We start from the raw sequence: 15,996 nt of genomic DNA, 5'->3' as shown, positions 1-15,996 counted from the left end.
CCCATGGTCTCTTCCTCTATGCGGATGTGCGTTGTGGGGGGGATTGCGGCGTGGGTATGCCCACATGGCTGCTGGGCCACAATCTTGTCAAAGAAATGGCCAAACGCACGCAACCAAAACAATAAGCGCGTGTTTACTACAGTGGTTCGGCCGTGTACCGTATGAATTGTCATCGGCTGCCTAGATTATACATGGAGGCTATGCAGAGGGGTGGATTCTTTGTCCATGTTCGGGTAGCAAGAGGTTATGTGAATGGGATGCCGCAGGAGGGCGTGCGTTCGCTCCTGAGCCTATGGATTCTTATCTGGGTTCTCCAGTTTTCCCCTCCACATTTAGAAACATGGATTTATGGCTGCTATATATTTCTGCATTATAAGCCACTTCGTTGAGCTATCAGTTGTGGCCAGGTCACGTCTGAAAAAGAGTTACATAGCTGTGGGCCGGCCTTCACCTGCTAAAATAAAAATATAGTTTAAATGTATCGAGGAGTGTGTGTCTGTCATCCTTTGTGAGTGAATGTGTTAGAATGCAAGTGTCAAATGATGCAGGTGTGGTATATTTATAGTGGGAAGCAGTGTCGCGGTTAGCATGATGCGCTCCAAATCCAGCAACAAGAGTTCGATTCCCACTTACGGCCAACAAGTGACGATTATTTTAACCGATCCTAGGCCTCTCCGAGGTCGACTCAGCCCCAAATGAGTACGTGGTGTGTAAACATCACTAGGGAGACAAAGGCAGCTGGGTGTGGTGTTGGCCACTCGCCCCCTCGTGTGCCGTGCCGGCCTTCATAGGTGCTCGCTAACAGCACTTGCCCAATAGTCTATTAAGGCTATTTGGGGGATCTTTGTCTTTTAGTATGTTTATATATCTGTAGGTAAGCATCTCGGGGTGTGTATATGGGGAAAAGTGGGTACTTTAACCGTACTATGTCCATACCATGTCTGTTATTCTACTCGTGTCTGCCCACGTCAACCTGTTTCTCTGTGCAGCTCTGCGTCATTGTCTCTCTTCGCATCTTCATCGTTATGCTCGTCTGTTCCTTTATTCACACGCCCGCCTTGTGTGCCCAGGAGGCGTGTTTGTAGTCGCGTCAAAACCATGAACTGGGAAAAGTAGACGGACAGGATTTGTAGTAAGGGTCAACGTTCGTGGCTTGACGATGGTTTAGAGGAACGATATTTTATATGAAATCATTGCCGGTGGCCACCGCGGTCTGGGATCGGTTATCCGTTGGCACGACGATGATGTTCGTGGTCCAGTTTCCCTGCTGAGCGAGACGTGGCGAGTTGCAGTCGTACGCGCCTGGAGAACCAGACCACACGGCTGCGTCTGCCAACTCCAAAAGACTGGCTCGTTTGTGTTATTTCATCTTTACAGTATTTATTTGTAAAAAACTAAAACGGCATCATTTTTTCCCAAAGGTCTACACTGAAATGTTTGCGTATCAGATTGCTAGTGGGAGTGCATACACGTGTCAGTGTACGCAATGCCAAGTGTGTATTGTCTGGCTGTGTGAATGCACGTTGAACTGTACAGGATAAGCAGGAGTGTGTGTACGCGAGTCAAGGGGCATAATATGGGGTGCACGGGTAGTGTGTGTGTGTGTGCGCAAACGTATATCGGTGTGAACGTGCAGGTGTATCTTGGGATGTGAATGTGTGCACGTGAAAGTGTGTTGGGGTGTGCATGTGTGTATGTGTGCATGCATGTACATGTATTGCCGTGTGAGTGGGTACATGCATGTAGGCAGCAGTGGTGCAGTGGTTAGTTCACTGCGCTGCAAACCCATTGACCTGAGTTTGATTCCCAGCCACAGCTAACTTCAGTGGTTTCCAACCCTATCTAGGGAGTATTCAGCTTTGAAAGACTGTAAACATTAGCACTGGGAAGACAAAGACAGCCAGGCATGGTTCCGACGACACCACCGCCTAACGCACCCGTGCTGTCCTTAATTGATGCTGGCCAACAGCCTTTCCCCCAAAAGTCTGCATGGCTGCAGTGGGTATCGTTCTATGCGGTGAGCACAGCAGCATCAACATGATTTCCCGGTTTTCTTTGCTTCCTCGGATTTGTAGCTCTTGAACTTGGGCAGGTCGGCACTGAACAGCACCTGTGAGTGGTCCGCACAGATGGGAACATGAATGATCTCTGGGTCTGCTTTGGCAGCACGGCAGTTCCACAAGTTAGGCAACCTCTTGTCAAAATAAAAAATGAATCCGATTCATACATACAGGAGTTATTTGGAAGGTAATTATCTGTGGTGTTCGAAAACATGGCTCGTACAGAATAACTCAATCTTTTGTTAAGTACAGAAAACTGCACTATCACCATCCCAGCAGAGATGAACAAGCCAGTTCATCAGAGTACATATGCCACCAAGGGATTATGAGCATTTCTGAAAAATGTACTAATTACTTCTGCCTGAATTTACACACTATGCCCAGGTGAAGAAAGCTTCTTGCTGAATATACGAATTATTAGCCCATACTTTTTAAAGTGTCATCAAAGTATGTCCGGCATCATGGAGCTGGCCCAGCGGTAAACGAGGGCTCCTATCTGCACCAGTGTTGCCAACTGTGTTAGTGTGGAAAGTCGCCCCAACAAACCTCAACGTTTGCTAGATATTAGCAGACAAGTTCTAGAAAGATCGTTCGTCACCTTCGCAAGATTTAGTTGTTTGGGAAACCCGATAACAGTGTCACTGGATTTGGACAAAATTGCTCAGTCGCAACACAGATCTGCATCAGAATCAGAAGTGTATTACCCGAGTAAATAAACGATTGAGTTACACAGCTCTTTTTCAAAGGTGACTCGGCCAGCAGACAAAACATGGCAGCAAGCGTTTCAAATAAATGATTAAACATGATCACAAGAATAAAGTTAATTATAATAGTTATAATGCTTAAGAGTACAGAGATGGCAGAGTGGGGATCCCCAGAGAAGACACGAGTTGGTTCCAAAACGTTGGAGCAGCTACAGGAAACGCTTTTGAACCAAGTTGGGTACGAAATCTAGGAATCGTGAGCAATCGGGCACACGTCGCAGATTGTTTAGACTTTGGAATGGTATTAACGAATCTGATCAATAAAGTTCAGATCTTTGGGCAATTTCCTTATCAATTAATATCGCCCAATGACAGCTTCTTCGTGCTTTTAGGGATATTAGCGCATCATCCATAGAACAGAGGTCAGTGCTGTGTCCGGCACGGGGCATCCACTGCAAAGAGTAACGCGGCATGTGATCGACCACATTGGCCCTTGGCACTCACCGACTGCGCCCAGCCGGCATACGGCCCCCACAGCTCACGGAAGAAGTCCGCTAAACACACACGCGCACAAACACGGGGCAGACACATTCACCTTGACACTGATACCAAAAAGAGCACCACTGCACTATGCGGACAGTATTATTTGTATTGTTAACAAGAGCGATCACCGTGAACGATGTAGTTTTGGCCAATAAATGGAATAGAACTACGACTAAAAGTTGAATCGATGTCAAGAATGAGAATGTTACAGAGTGGTGTCGGCCACAATATGCAGAGGAGTTAAACCAAACTCTACATACAACCATACACAACTCCCCTCTTATTTTTCGATTTAAAGCTTTCGTGACTGCAGGGATTCATCTTCTTGGTTCTTTCAGTAAAGTCACGTAGAAGGGAAATAATCAAATAATAAAAATACAATTAAATTCTCACGACGTTTCGGCCACAACGCAAGCAGCCGTCCTCAGGTGAAGAACAGGGCTGTCGGAAAGACAGCGTCCCAATGAATGAATGTTCATTCGGACGCTGTCTTTCCCACAGCCCTGTTCGAAACGTCGTGAGAATTTTATTGTTTTATTTGTATTATTTTATTATTTCCCTTCTACGTGACTTTACCGAAAGAACCAAGAGGATGAATCCCCTGTTATTGTATTTTGATAAATTCAGTCGGCTGAATCAACTTTATCCCCTGGGGTGGTCAGTTGGTTACATTGCACACATTTATTGCTATGGCCGCCCAAGTCTACAGGACCACAGTGCACGTCTTCAGGAAATGCTGATGGATGGATGTATATTGAACATCAATCGCACCGTACGTAGCCAACCGTGCTAATCGGAGGTGCGGGGGAAGGACAAAAAACTGCACACAAAAAGTATTTCTAAAGAAATGTTTTCAATCTAGATTATTGAAAAGTGCATAGCTCCAGTGGCTTCCTAATGTCCGAAGGGAGAGAGTTACAGGCGGATGCAGAGGCTCATCTGAAGCCGCGTGATGCGGTGACTGTCTTTGTTCAATGGTTAGCCAAAATCCACTGTGGGGATGACCGGAGTTTGCATGATGGTTTATGATTCTTGACAAGATCAGCAAGATATTGTGGTTAATTTATGGCAAGAACTTTGTGTATAATGAGCGCGACCTTATAATGTATTCGTTCGGCAAGCGGAAGCCAATGCAGCTCAGCGAGCACTGGATGGACATGGTCGGATCTTGAATAAAGGCTGTGTGCTTTATACACATGTCCGTGTGTAAAGTATCGTTTGGGCTGCTTGTGTCTGTCCATGAACAGCTGACATCCATGCGAGTGTGTGTGGGTGTGTACGTATGCGTATTTGTGTATACACATCTGTCCATGTGAGTGCGTCTGCGTGTGAGTGCGTCTGCATGTGAGTGCGTCTGTGTGCGTCTGCGTGCGTACTCACCCACTGCAACGTAGGTCTTGTCGGTCAGGCTCTTACGCCCACTGCCCAGCGTGGTGTGGTAGTCTCGCTGTGCGATCTGCCACACGTGCGTGTCCACTGGTACGGCATGCGGTTTGTCCAGCGACATGAGGCACACGCAGTCAGCCACCTGCAATTGACAACTATTGGCAACGGTTCGGGAACATCGATTTAAAAGGCAAAACATTTCCAGGGAAAGGGGGGCAGTGACTTGGCTCACAGGATTTTGGGGGGCCACCTGCCTGGGCTTGAGTACAAATTCTACCTTTAAGCCCAAGTGAAACCTTTCCTCCTCTCTCTGCTTTTCTACAGTTTTAGCGTTTAACGCACCACCTGTTGATTAAGAGTAAACGTTAAAGGTGGTCCCTGTCGCCAACGATTAAATACGACAAATTGACGTGCAGATGTGGATACCAGTCATCACTGTATTACCATATGCCACGAAGTTATGCCAGGCACTTAATGGAATATTACATTTTACTAGATTGTGATGTTCTGAATGTTTGCATGATCTAAACTGATTATTGCTTGTAACATTATGAAATTACAAACAAGTTAGAAACATCGTGCACATGAATGAATTCTGTAATGCTTTCCAACATGTGCTTATCTTCAGAAGCATTCAACTAGCAGTACGGAAGACGATGTAGTAGCTGTAAGGGTAAACATTTTACATATTTGTAAATTGTCACCAAACTTTGGGCACCCCTTTGATCACCTACATCAATTTCTCAATAGCAATACAACTATACACAAAGGTTTTGTTCATATTGGATCATCTTTAGGAGAGTTACCTTTCTCTCCCTAGTCCACCGTATATGGACAGACAGAGCTAATGCATTAATGCTTTCAAACGATCATCATCGCCGCCGCCGCCACCGCCACCACACCGACCTTGGCCCCTACGCCGGGCAGTTGCACGAGCTGCGCCCGGGCTTCGGCGAGCGGCGCGGTGCGGAGCGACGTCAGCCAGGGGGCGCCACCCCTATGCAGCACGGCGCGAGCGCTCTTGGCCACGAAGCCGGCGCGGTAGCCGAATCCCAGCTCACGCAGCTGCTCCTCCACACCGTCCCCTGCGGAGACACGGAGAGTCGGGTGATTAAAGGGTAAATGGAACGCGATATTGCGAGGTGGCCGGGTGGCTCGGAAACCACTGAAACCCTCAGTACAAATCCGGGTTTCGGCCGCCCGTGATTAAACCCGGTTCTCAAGTGTACCGAGTCGGTGGTCTTCGCCCGGTCACCGGTTATTGCACTAAAAGCCCACGATATTAAATTTGGTTCTGGAATGCAACATTACTTTGATGGTGCAGAGTGGAAAAGTGCTGCCCTCTGCTGTATGGAAATTAGGTCACGAAATTCTTTCAGCTCTGTGGTATCTGTGCCACCCTTCCAACCCATTACACCACATATTTGAGAGTTGACTGTATTAATACTAATATGATGAGGATGATGTTTATCATCATCATGATGCTGCTGCTGTGATGACATGCCATGCACAAAACGCACCGGAGAGCGCCTGCAGAGAGGGGAAAGCGTGGTAGGCGACGCCATCCTGCGTGGACACGAGCTCGCCCAGCGAAGCACACAGCCGCTCCAGCATGACGGTGATGCGCGAGATGTGGTTGTTGGAGGTGCAGATGAAGGAGAAGAGACATTCCACGGGGTCCTGGCGAAGCACCCGCACTCCTGCACACACACAGGAGGGAATATTCCTGTCATCCGCGATTTTATCCAAGGATAAAGAAGTCACTTGGAAGTTGCGGAAAATTCATGTAGAGATAGGCAGATACCCGTGCCGACACTGTAAAGGTATTTTCGTGGACAGGCATTGACAGTAGAAGCCACCAATACCACCTCCATCACATCAACGCAGATGGAGCGGAGCGTCTGTACGCGACGCGTGGAATAATGAGCTTGTGGGCGTCACCGAGAGCACGTGTGTGTACATGCGCACATTAGTGTGTGTGTGCGTGCGTGCATGCGAAGATGCGAGCAAGCATGCGCACCAGGAAAGTGTCCGGCGACACGAGCGAAGTGCGGATCGACGCGACTCCACTCTTCGTACAGCTGCTCCAGTGCCACTCCCAGCTGCAGGTAATCACGCAGCGCCGCTCCGCTCCCCTCCTCGTCACCACCGTCTTCCACCACATTGTTGCTACCGCCAATGATGTCGCCGGTGCCGTTTACATTGGGAGTTTTGCCACCGCCCCGCTTGGATTTGCGCTTGTTTGCGTGGCAGGGTTGGGACCCCGGCTCCTGCTCCTATGATGCAAAATTAAATGAGATTTTAAAACAATCTATGGTTTATTGGAAGCGAATTCTGATTCAGTGTTTACTCAACCACCAGAGATGGAGCGATGAAATCAGGTCGCACGCAGGAAACTAGATGGATTGTTGCATCAAAGGACCGAAATGGTGACAGGTTTGGGATGTCTCCATCCAGCAGTGGATATATCAGGGCTGATAGTGATGTTTTTACATGTACCCCTTCCCATGTTTTTGAAATTCAGAAATCAGTTTGCCTACATTCACCCTTTAAAGTGTTTTACAGCCAGGCCAGTGTGAACTGCAGGTCACTGTGGTTGAGATGACAAGTTAATGGCAGAAACCCACAGACTCGCATCGAGACCCAAAGACTCACACAGCAACCCACAGGCTTGCATAGAGACCCAGTGAGAAGCTGGAATTTGGTGGCAGTGGCTTCATAATCACCGCATTCTCCACCAGACGGGCACATGCAGCTTCTCAGAAATGGTCTGGTGGGCACCCAGCACTTGTGTTTCAATTCACCATTAGTCCACCTGCACGAGCTATCACCAAACACCGGAAAATCTGGGGTGGAATTGAAGCCTCCTCAACCTGGAGTCATGAAACATCACCATTGAACCATTGCATTCAAGTGTCATCTTAGATTTCATCAAAAAGGATGATGCCGTCGTGTAATGATTGGAGCACTCGAATTGCGATTCAGAAGTCACCAGTTCAACCTCCCGGCAAGGCGGTTGAAACAATGGGCAAGTTTCTAAACATCGACCTCGACCTCTGTCCATGAGTTTAAATGGGTACATCAAATAGTTTATCGGCCGATGGCGTGTGGTGGGGGCAAGGCCGTAATTATTCAAATATGCTCAAAATGTCCCCCCCAATATATTGCTATAAAATAGATTTCTGTTTATATGATTGTGGTTATGGTTGTACTTTATAAATCCCTAATCTCTGCCATTACATACAATGAAACAAGAAAATGTAAAAAAGAAAAAAACAGAGCAATGTAATACAATAGACTATTAGACATTATTGTTAAAAATAAATAAAGAGTCAATCCTTTGTGTTAGTGATTTTTAAAAATATTTTAGGCAGGAAATGGCAGGAAATTCGTTTTCGAATTTAGATTTTTTTTTTGTGGGGGGGACCCCCAGACCTCCTGGAAAAATTGGTCCCCCCCCCAATGTTGACTCCATGGCTACAGCCTTGGGTGGGGGTAAGCGTGGATACCCCCACCTCTTCCAGGATGAATGGCCAGTGCGGGGAAGAGTACAGCACAGGCGTACCTCGCATTATTGCGCTTCGCTATAATTGCGCTCTTTTTTTAAATGTCGCATCTCAAGATAAATGTCGCATCTCATGATTCTCAACTTAGCAGGAGAATAAGAGTCGATGAATAATTACTTACAATCTGATTGGCTTACCATCATCTGAAACTCCCGCTTTTTGCATGTGAACTTAGCGAGTCAGTCGGCGTAATTTTAACTTTTTTATTTAGGCATACTGTAGTTGCATTGCGCGTTGAATATAGTGTAGTTTAAACGTGTTTTAAGGCTTGTATATGCATAGCCATGTGAAAAAACAGCATGTGACTCGCTTTATTGCCATTTTCGGTATATTGCGGTGCTCTGGTCCCTAAGGAGCCATCACACCGAGGTAGGCCTGTACCTGTACCGAATGCCAAAATACCTCGAGAGGAGCTCTCTAAAGAGCTCTCTGTAGAGGAGGCCCTTCCACCAGCAGTGTCATCAGCAAAGCAAATTGCAGGGCTGCACTTTCACCACAGTGACACAACCAGCTCTTGTTGCGGCCACGACCCTTCTGTTAAAAGCCAAACTATTTTTTATTGTACCAGGTAAGGCCCACTGAGGTCTATAGCTCTTTTTCAGAAGCCACCTGGCCACAAATTTGGAGATTTATAGCAGCCAGATACTCTTAAGCGCATGTTTCTAAATGTGGAGGGAACAAAACCGGGGTGGCCCAGAGAAAGAATCCACGCGACCACAGAGAGAACATGCTCCATTACAAACATACCGCAGGGGTCAGGGTCGGGATCTCACCCACGACCTCCTGTATACCAGGCGAGGCAGTTAACATCTCCTAGCCACCGTGGCGCCAGCGGTTTTCTCACCGGGGTGAGCTTGCCAGCCGTCTTGCGCCTCTTGCCGCCGTGCTCCGTCTCCTCCACGTGGGTGGCAGGTTGCCCCGGGGGCAGCACGCGGTACAGGAGGAGGTCTCCCCGCTGGGACAGCTCGTAGAGGCGGCGTCCGAGCACGCAGCGCCAGAGACCACCCGACTCCTGCTGGCGCCACCTGCAACAAATGCCATGACTCATGGGGTCACCACCGCCACCTCTTGTACTGCTGTGGGGTAGGGGGGGCGGCTGTATTCTGCACGGGACTTCTCTCTCTCCTGGGGTATCCTTGTTAAAGGGTTTCGGGGCCGTCCATCAATGACGTCACGCACCTAGGGGGGGGTCAGATATTTGTAACGATGTGTGACGGGGGGGGGGGGGGTGAGAAATGTGACGTCACATTAAAATGCGCAACTTTAAATAAATATAAACAACACTTAATTAAATCGACTTTTTAATAAATGTTTTCTCCAACAACATCAGAGTGCAGCGCCACATTAAATACGCACTACAATGAGAATAGTTTAAAGCGAAGGGCCCTCACCCACCTGAAGGCCCTCACCCACCTGAAGGGCCTTACCCTCCTGAAGGCCCTCACCCTCCTGAAGGCCCTCACCCTCCTGAAGGCCCTCGCCCTCCTGAAGGCCCTCACCCTCCTGAAGGCCCTCGCCCTCCTGAAGGCCCTCACCCACCTGAAGGCCCTCACCCACCTGAAGCCCCTCACCCTCCTGAAGGCCCTCACCCACCTGAAGCCCCTCACCCTCCTGAAGGCCCTCACCCTCCTGAAGGCCCTCACCCACCTGAAGCCCCTCACCCTCCTGAAGGCCCTCACCCTCCTGAAGCCCCTCACCCTCCTGAAGGCCCTCACCCTCCTGAAGGCCCTCACCCTCCTGAAGGCCCTCACCCTCCTAAAGGCCCTCACCCACCTGAAGGCCCTCACCCACCTGAAGGGCCTCGCCCACCTGAAGGCCCTCACCCTCCTGAAGGCCCTCACCCACCTGAAGGCCCTCGCCCACCTGAAGGCCCTCACCCTCCTGAAGGCCCTCACCCTCCTGAAGGCCCTCACCCACCTGAAGGCCCTCACCCACCTGAAGGCCCTCACCCTCCTGAAGGCCCTCACCCTCCTGAAGGCCCTCACCCACCTGAAGGCCCTCACCCACCTGAAGGCCCTCACCCTCCTGAAGGCCCTCACCCACCTGAAGGCCCTCGCCCACCTGAAGGCCCTCACCCTCCTGAAGGCCCTCACCCACCTGAAGGCCCTCACCCTCCTGAAGGACCCTCACCCACCTGAAGGCCCTCACCCTCCTGAAGGCCCTCGCCCACCTGAAGGCCCTCGCCCACCTGAAGCCCCTAACCCTCCTGAAGGACCCTCACCCTCCTGAAGGCCCTCACCCACCTGAAGGCCCTCGCCCACCTGAAGCCCCTAACCCTCCTGAAGGACCCTCACCCTCCTGAAGGACCCTCACCCTCCTGAAGGCCCTCACCCACCTGAAGGCCCTCGCCCTCCTGAAGGCCCTCACCCTCCTGAAGGCCCTCACCCTCCTGAAGGCCCTCACCCACCTGAAGGCCCTCGCCCTCCTGAAGCCCCTAACCCTCCTGAAGGACCCTCACCCTCCTGAAGGCCCTCACCCACCTGAAGGCCCTCACCCTCCTGAAGGCCCTCACCCACCTGAAGGCCCTCGCCCTCCTGAAGGCCCTCACCCTCCTGAAGGCCCTCACCCTCCTGAAGGCCCTCACCCTCCTGAAGGACCCTCACCCTCCTGAAGGCCCTCACCCACCTGAAGGCCCTCACCCTCCTGAAGGCCCTCACCCACCTGAAGGCCCTCGGCCACCTGAAGCCCCTAACCCTCCTGAAGGACCCTCACCCTCCTGAAGGCCCTCACCCACCTGAAGGCCCTCGGCCACCTGAAGCCCCTAACCCTCCTGAAGGACCCTCACCCTCCTGAAGGCCCTCACCCACCTGAAGGCCCTCACCCTCCTGAAGGCCCTCGCCCACCTGAAGGCCCCTCACCCTCCTGAAGGCCCTCGCCCACCTGAAGGCCCTCGCCCACCTGAAGGCCCTCGCCCACCTGAAGGCCCTCACCCACCCACCTGAAGGCTTGCCCGCACGCCAGGGTAATGTCCAGCCTCAGCTCCGCCTGGCGGCACGGGAGGGAGCGCCAGGCCCGCATCCCCATCGCGACCCCCGACATGTGAGACAACCGAGACGACCCCCCGGTCACACGGACCCCACGAGACCCCCCCCGGCCACGCGGACCCCACGAGACCCCCGGCCACACGGACCCCACGAGACCCCCCCGGCCACGCGGACCCCACGAGACCCCCCCGGCCACGCGGACCCCACGAGACCCCCGGCCACACGGACCCCACGAGACCCCCCCCGGCCACGCGGACCCCACGAGACCCCCCCGGCCACGCGGACCCCACGAGACCCCCGGCCACACGGACCCCACGAGACCCCCCCGGCCACGCGGACCCCACGAGACCCCCGGCCACGCGGACCCCACGAGACCCCCGGCCACGCGGACCCCACGAGACCCCCGGCCACGCGGACCCCACGAGACCCCCGGTCACACGGAACCTCCCTCGGGATGCGGGACAAGCGAGACCCCCTCCGGCCACGCGGACCCCGAATTTGGCGCCGCTGCCGCGCTCAGCGCAGCGAGGACGGACATGTTACGTAGGGAGAGAGAAGATGAGAGTTAAATTTCGATTTAAAGCTTTCGTGACTGCAGGGATTCATCTTCTTGGTTCTTTCGGTAAAGTCACGTAGAAGTGAAATAATAAAATAATAAAAATAATACATAATAAAATAATAAAAATAATACGTAATAAAATATATTATTTTTATTATGTTTTATTTTTATTACTTTATTATTTCCCTGCTACGTGACTTTACCGAAAGAACCAAGAAGCTGTGAGTTGTTGTCCATCGACGAGATTACGCCGAGGGGGGGGGGGGTCCCTACCGAAAGTTGACCAAACCTGAACCCCCGCGGGAGTGGCGAGTTTCACGAACATTGGGCACAACGCTAAACTCCGGGCAGGTTTTCGACCATCAGTGTCTCATCACTCGGCCAAGAGGCTCGCTTGAATCAATCGATGCTCGTGAACTCCCCCGATGTTCTTACCAAGGCCGTAATTATAATATGCTCAAAATGTCTCCCCCCCAATACATTGCTATAAAATAGATGTCTGTTTATATTATTGTGGTTATGGTTGTACTTTATTAATCCCTAATCTCTGCCATTAAATACAATGAAACAAGAAAAGGTAAAAAGAGAAAAAAACAGAGCAATGTAATACAATAAACTACAGTATTAGACGTTATTGTAGAAAGATAAATAAAAACTCCATCCTATGTGTTAGTGAATTTTTTAAAATATTTTAGGCAGGAAATGTCAGGAATTTTTTTCAAATTTACATTTTTATTTTTTTCTGGGGAGGGACGCCCAGACCCCCTGGAAGATTTGGTCCCCCCAATGTTGACTCCATGGCACGGTCGCATACTTGTCGACCCCTTATCAATGCCCTACTTTATTACAGACACATTCAGACCTTATTGGTCACCCCCGTGCCCCTTATAATTTATAACGTTGAGATTTATAAGTTATAAATCTGAACGTTCATCCTACAAAGTCCCATCACAAGGGAGAAACACAAACAAATAGACACAAACGAGTTTTTGCCCGTATTGAAACGGCTGTACGCCGTATGGACCTGAAAACTCAATTTCCCTGTACAAGAATACGGGATCAAACGTATGGGGTTGACAGCTATGGTCAGTCAGTACACTTAAATATGTCCCTTTGTTTCATGCGACACGCTACACCTACTCAAGAATAATAACTCGCGTCAGGCACACGAAGCGCGATTGTTGATCCTCCATTGCTATAGGGCAGTTCTTCATTGTAAGGCCCGCGGGTCACTGGCGGCCCCTGGTGGCCTTTAGTGAGGTCCCTGATGGCCTTTAGTGCGGTCCCTGGTGGCCTTTAGTGAGGTCCCTGATGGCCTTTAGTGCGGTCCCTGGTGGCCTTTAGTGCGGTCCCTGGTGGCCTTTAGTGAGGTCCCTGGTGGCCTTTAGTGCGGTCCCTGGTGGCTTTTAGTGAGGTCCCTGGTGGCTTTTAGTGAGGTCCCTGGTGGCCTTTAGTGAGGTCCCTGGTGGCCTTTAGTGCGGTCCCTGGTGGCCTTTAGTGCGGTCCCTGATGGCCTTTAGTGCGGCCCCTGGTGTCCTTTAGTGCGGCCCCTGGTGGCCTTTAGTGCGGTCCCTGGTGGCCTTTAGTGCGGTCCCTGGTGGCCTTTAGTGCGGCCCCTGGTGTCCTTTAGTGCGGCCCCTGGTGGCCTTTAGTGCGGCCCCTGGTGACCTTTAGTGCGGCCCCTGGTGGCCTTTAGTGCGACCCCTGGTGGCCTTTAGTGCGACCCCTGGTGGCCTCTAGTGCGGCCCCTGGTGACCTTTAGTGCGACCCCTGGTGACCTTTAGTGCGACCCCTGGTGACCTTTAGTGCGACCCCTGGTGGCCTCTAGTGCGGCCTCTGGTGACCTTTAGTGCGGCCCCTGGTGGCCTTTAGTGCGACCCCTGGTGACCTTTAGTGCGGCCCCTGGTGGCCTTTAGTGCGGCCCCTGGTGGCCTTTAGTGCGGCCCCTGGTGGCCTTTAGTGCGACCCCTGGTGGCCTTTAGTGCGACCCCTGGTGGCCTCTAGTGCGGCCCCTGGTGACCTTTAGTGCGACCCCTGGTGGCCTTTAGTGCGACCCCTGGTGACCTTTAGTGCGACCCCTGGTGGCCTCTAGTGCGGCCCCTGGTGACCTTTAGTGCGGCCCCTGGTGGCCTTTAGTGCGACCCCTGGTGGCCTCTAGTGCGGCCCCTGGTGGCCTCTAGTGCGGCCCCTGGTGGCCTTTAGTGCGGCCCCTGGTGGCCTTTAGTGCGACCCCTGGTGGCCTTTAGTGCGACCCCTGGTGGCCTCTAGTGCGGCCCCTGGTGACCTTTAGTGCGACCCCTGGTGGCCTTTAGTGCGACCCCTGGTGGCCTCTAGTGCGGCCCCTGGTGACCTTTAGTGCGGCCCCTGGTGGCCTTTAGTGCGGCCCCTGGTGGCCTCTAGTGCGGCCCCTGGTGGCCTTTAGTGCGGCCCCTGGTGGCCTTTAGTGCGGCCCCTGGTGGCCTTTAGTGCGCCCCCTGGTGGCCTTTAGTGCGACCCCTGGTGGCCTTTAGTGCGACCCCTGGTGGCCTTTAGTGCGACCCCTGGTGGCCTTTAGTGCGGCCCCTGGTGGCCTCTAGTGCGGCCCCTGGTGACCTTTAGTGCGGCCCCTGGTGGCCTTTAGTGCGACCCCTGGTGGCCTTTAGTGCGACCCCTGGTGGCCTTTAGTGCGGCCCCTGGTGGCCTCTAGTGCGGCCCCTGGTGACCTTTAGTGCGACCCCTGGTGGCCTTTAGTGCGACCCCTGGAGGCCTTTAGTGCGACCCCTGGTGGCCTCTAGTGCGGCCCCTGGTGACCTTTAGTGCGACCCCTGGTGGCCTTTAGTGCGACCCCTGGTGACCTTTAGTGCGACCCCTGGTGGCCTCTAGTGCGGCCCCTGGTGACCTTTAGTGCGACCCCTGGTGGCCTTTAGTGCGGCCCCTGGTGGCCTTTAGTGCGACCCCTGGTGGCCTTTAGTGCGACCCCTGGTGGCCTTTAGTGCGGCCCCTGGTGGCCTTTAGTGCGACCCCTGGTGGCCTTTAGTGCGGCCCCTGGTGGCCTTTAGTGCGGTCCCTGGTGGCTTTTAGTGTGGCCCCTGGTGGCCTTTAGTGCGGCCCCTGGTGGTCTTTAGTGCGGCCCCTGGTGACCTTTAGTGCGGTTCCTGGTGGTCTTTAGTGCGGCCCCTGGTGGTCTTTAGTGCGGCCCCTGGTGACCTTTAGTGCGGTTCCTGGTGGTCTTTAGTGTGGCCCCTGGTGGCCTTTAGTGCGGCCCCTGGTGGCCTTTAGTGCGGCCCCTGGTGGCCTTTAGTGCGTTCCTGGTGGCCTTTAGTGCGGCCCCTGGTGGCCCCGTCGACAATCCACAACAACTGAAAACAACCCCCCATCATCGTGCTGTTGTCAAACCCCCAATGGTTTCCAATGTGCGGTGGTGAAAGTGGCCCCCCTCTCTCTCAGGATGACTGAAGAACACCGCCATGGGTAGAGACCCAGACGCATTTGTTGCAACAGGTCACACCGCTCTATCACGATGACATTTTTGTTTGTTTGATGCCAATATCAAAGTTGAAAAATAAGAATAGGTTTTACCCATTTTCTGGCAAAAACAGGTGTACGTGTGGTTAATGCAGTACTTGATTCGTTGCAAAAGGTTTCTATTTTGTGTTTGAACAGCTTAACACAACTTCTTGTTTGATTACTGCCACAAAGGGTAACAACCGATTATTGTTATGTTACACCGCTAATTCACTGTCATGTCGAAAACTGCTGCTTTTAAACAAATCCCGCCAGAAAACACTGGCCCAAAAGGCCGGGTAAGCTATTTTTTACAGGACTACAATGTTATTTATATTCTTATAATAACTCTAGTTTAAAAACGGGGGGGGGGGGTAATTTTATTTATTATAAATCTATAACTCATAAATACATTCATAATCAACGTTTTTGGGTTAATTTTACATGTTAATTTATTCTTTTATCACCAATTAATTGTTAAATTAGTATTAATCCACTAATAATGTATTTATTAACTTATAACAAAATAAGCAATTAATTAATAACAAATCAATTGCCAATTGATTACACAAAATTCACAGCATTAATAATTTATTTAACTTTGGCTTTGCTATTCATTTATTTCCCCACGCAAGATGGCCGTACCTGGCCTCCCTCACTGGCTACGTCACCACGACGCATCACGTGCCCGGCTCAGGGGCCAATCACGAG

The 15,996-nt window shown here is 51.7% G+C and overlaps 1 protein-coding gene across 1 annotated transcript; it reads right to left on the bottom strand.

The window, feature by feature from the left end:
- Window positions 1-130: 130 nt before the first annotated feature.
- On the bottom strand, window positions 131-11,338 carry OGG1 (8-oxoguanine DNA glycosylase). The gene is made up of 8 exons (XM_061552038.1): window positions 11,198-11,338; window positions 9,104-9,284; window positions 6,714-6,969; window positions 6,214-6,393; window positions 5,600-5,778; window positions 4,688-4,835; window positions 3,269-3,318; window positions 131-2,110 (listed from the first exon to the last, which is right to left on the bottom strand). The coding sequence occupies exons 1-8, from the start codon at window positions 11,296-11,298 to the stop codon at window positions 2,033-2,035; spliced, it is 1,173 nt and encodes a 390-aa protein (XP_061408022.1). The 5' UTR covers window positions 11,299-11,338; the 3' UTR covers window positions 131-2,032.
- Window positions 11,339-15,996: the final 4,658 nt, after the last annotated feature.

Source organism: Lethenteron reissneri, chromosome 15, assembly GCF_015708825.2.
Source record: "Lethenteron reissneri isolate LAM-NWPU_2019-01 chromosome 15, ASM1570882v1, whole genome shotgun sequence".
NCBI classification, from domain to species: Eukaryota; Metazoa; Chordata; class Hyperoartia; order Petromyzontiformes; family Petromyzontidae; genus Lethenteron; species Lethenteron reissneri.
This window is presented reverse-complemented; position numbering and strand designations above follow the sequence as displayed.

Excerpts from the sequence above, each read along its gene's own strand:
- OGG1 (XM_061552038.1), bottom strand. The coding sequence starts at position 11,298 with ATGTCGGGGGTCGCGATGGGGATGCGGGCCTGGCGCTCCCTCCCGTGC. Across the intron at positions 6,394-6,713 it reads TGTCGCCGGACACTTTCCTG|GAGTGCGGGTGCTTCGCCAG; the intron begins GTGCGCATGCTT and ends GTGTGTGTGCAG. Across the intron at positions 4,836-5,599 it reads TGCCCGGCGTAGGGGCCAAG|GTGGCTGACTGCGTGTGCCT; the intron begins GTCGGTGTGGTG and ends TGTCAATTGCAG.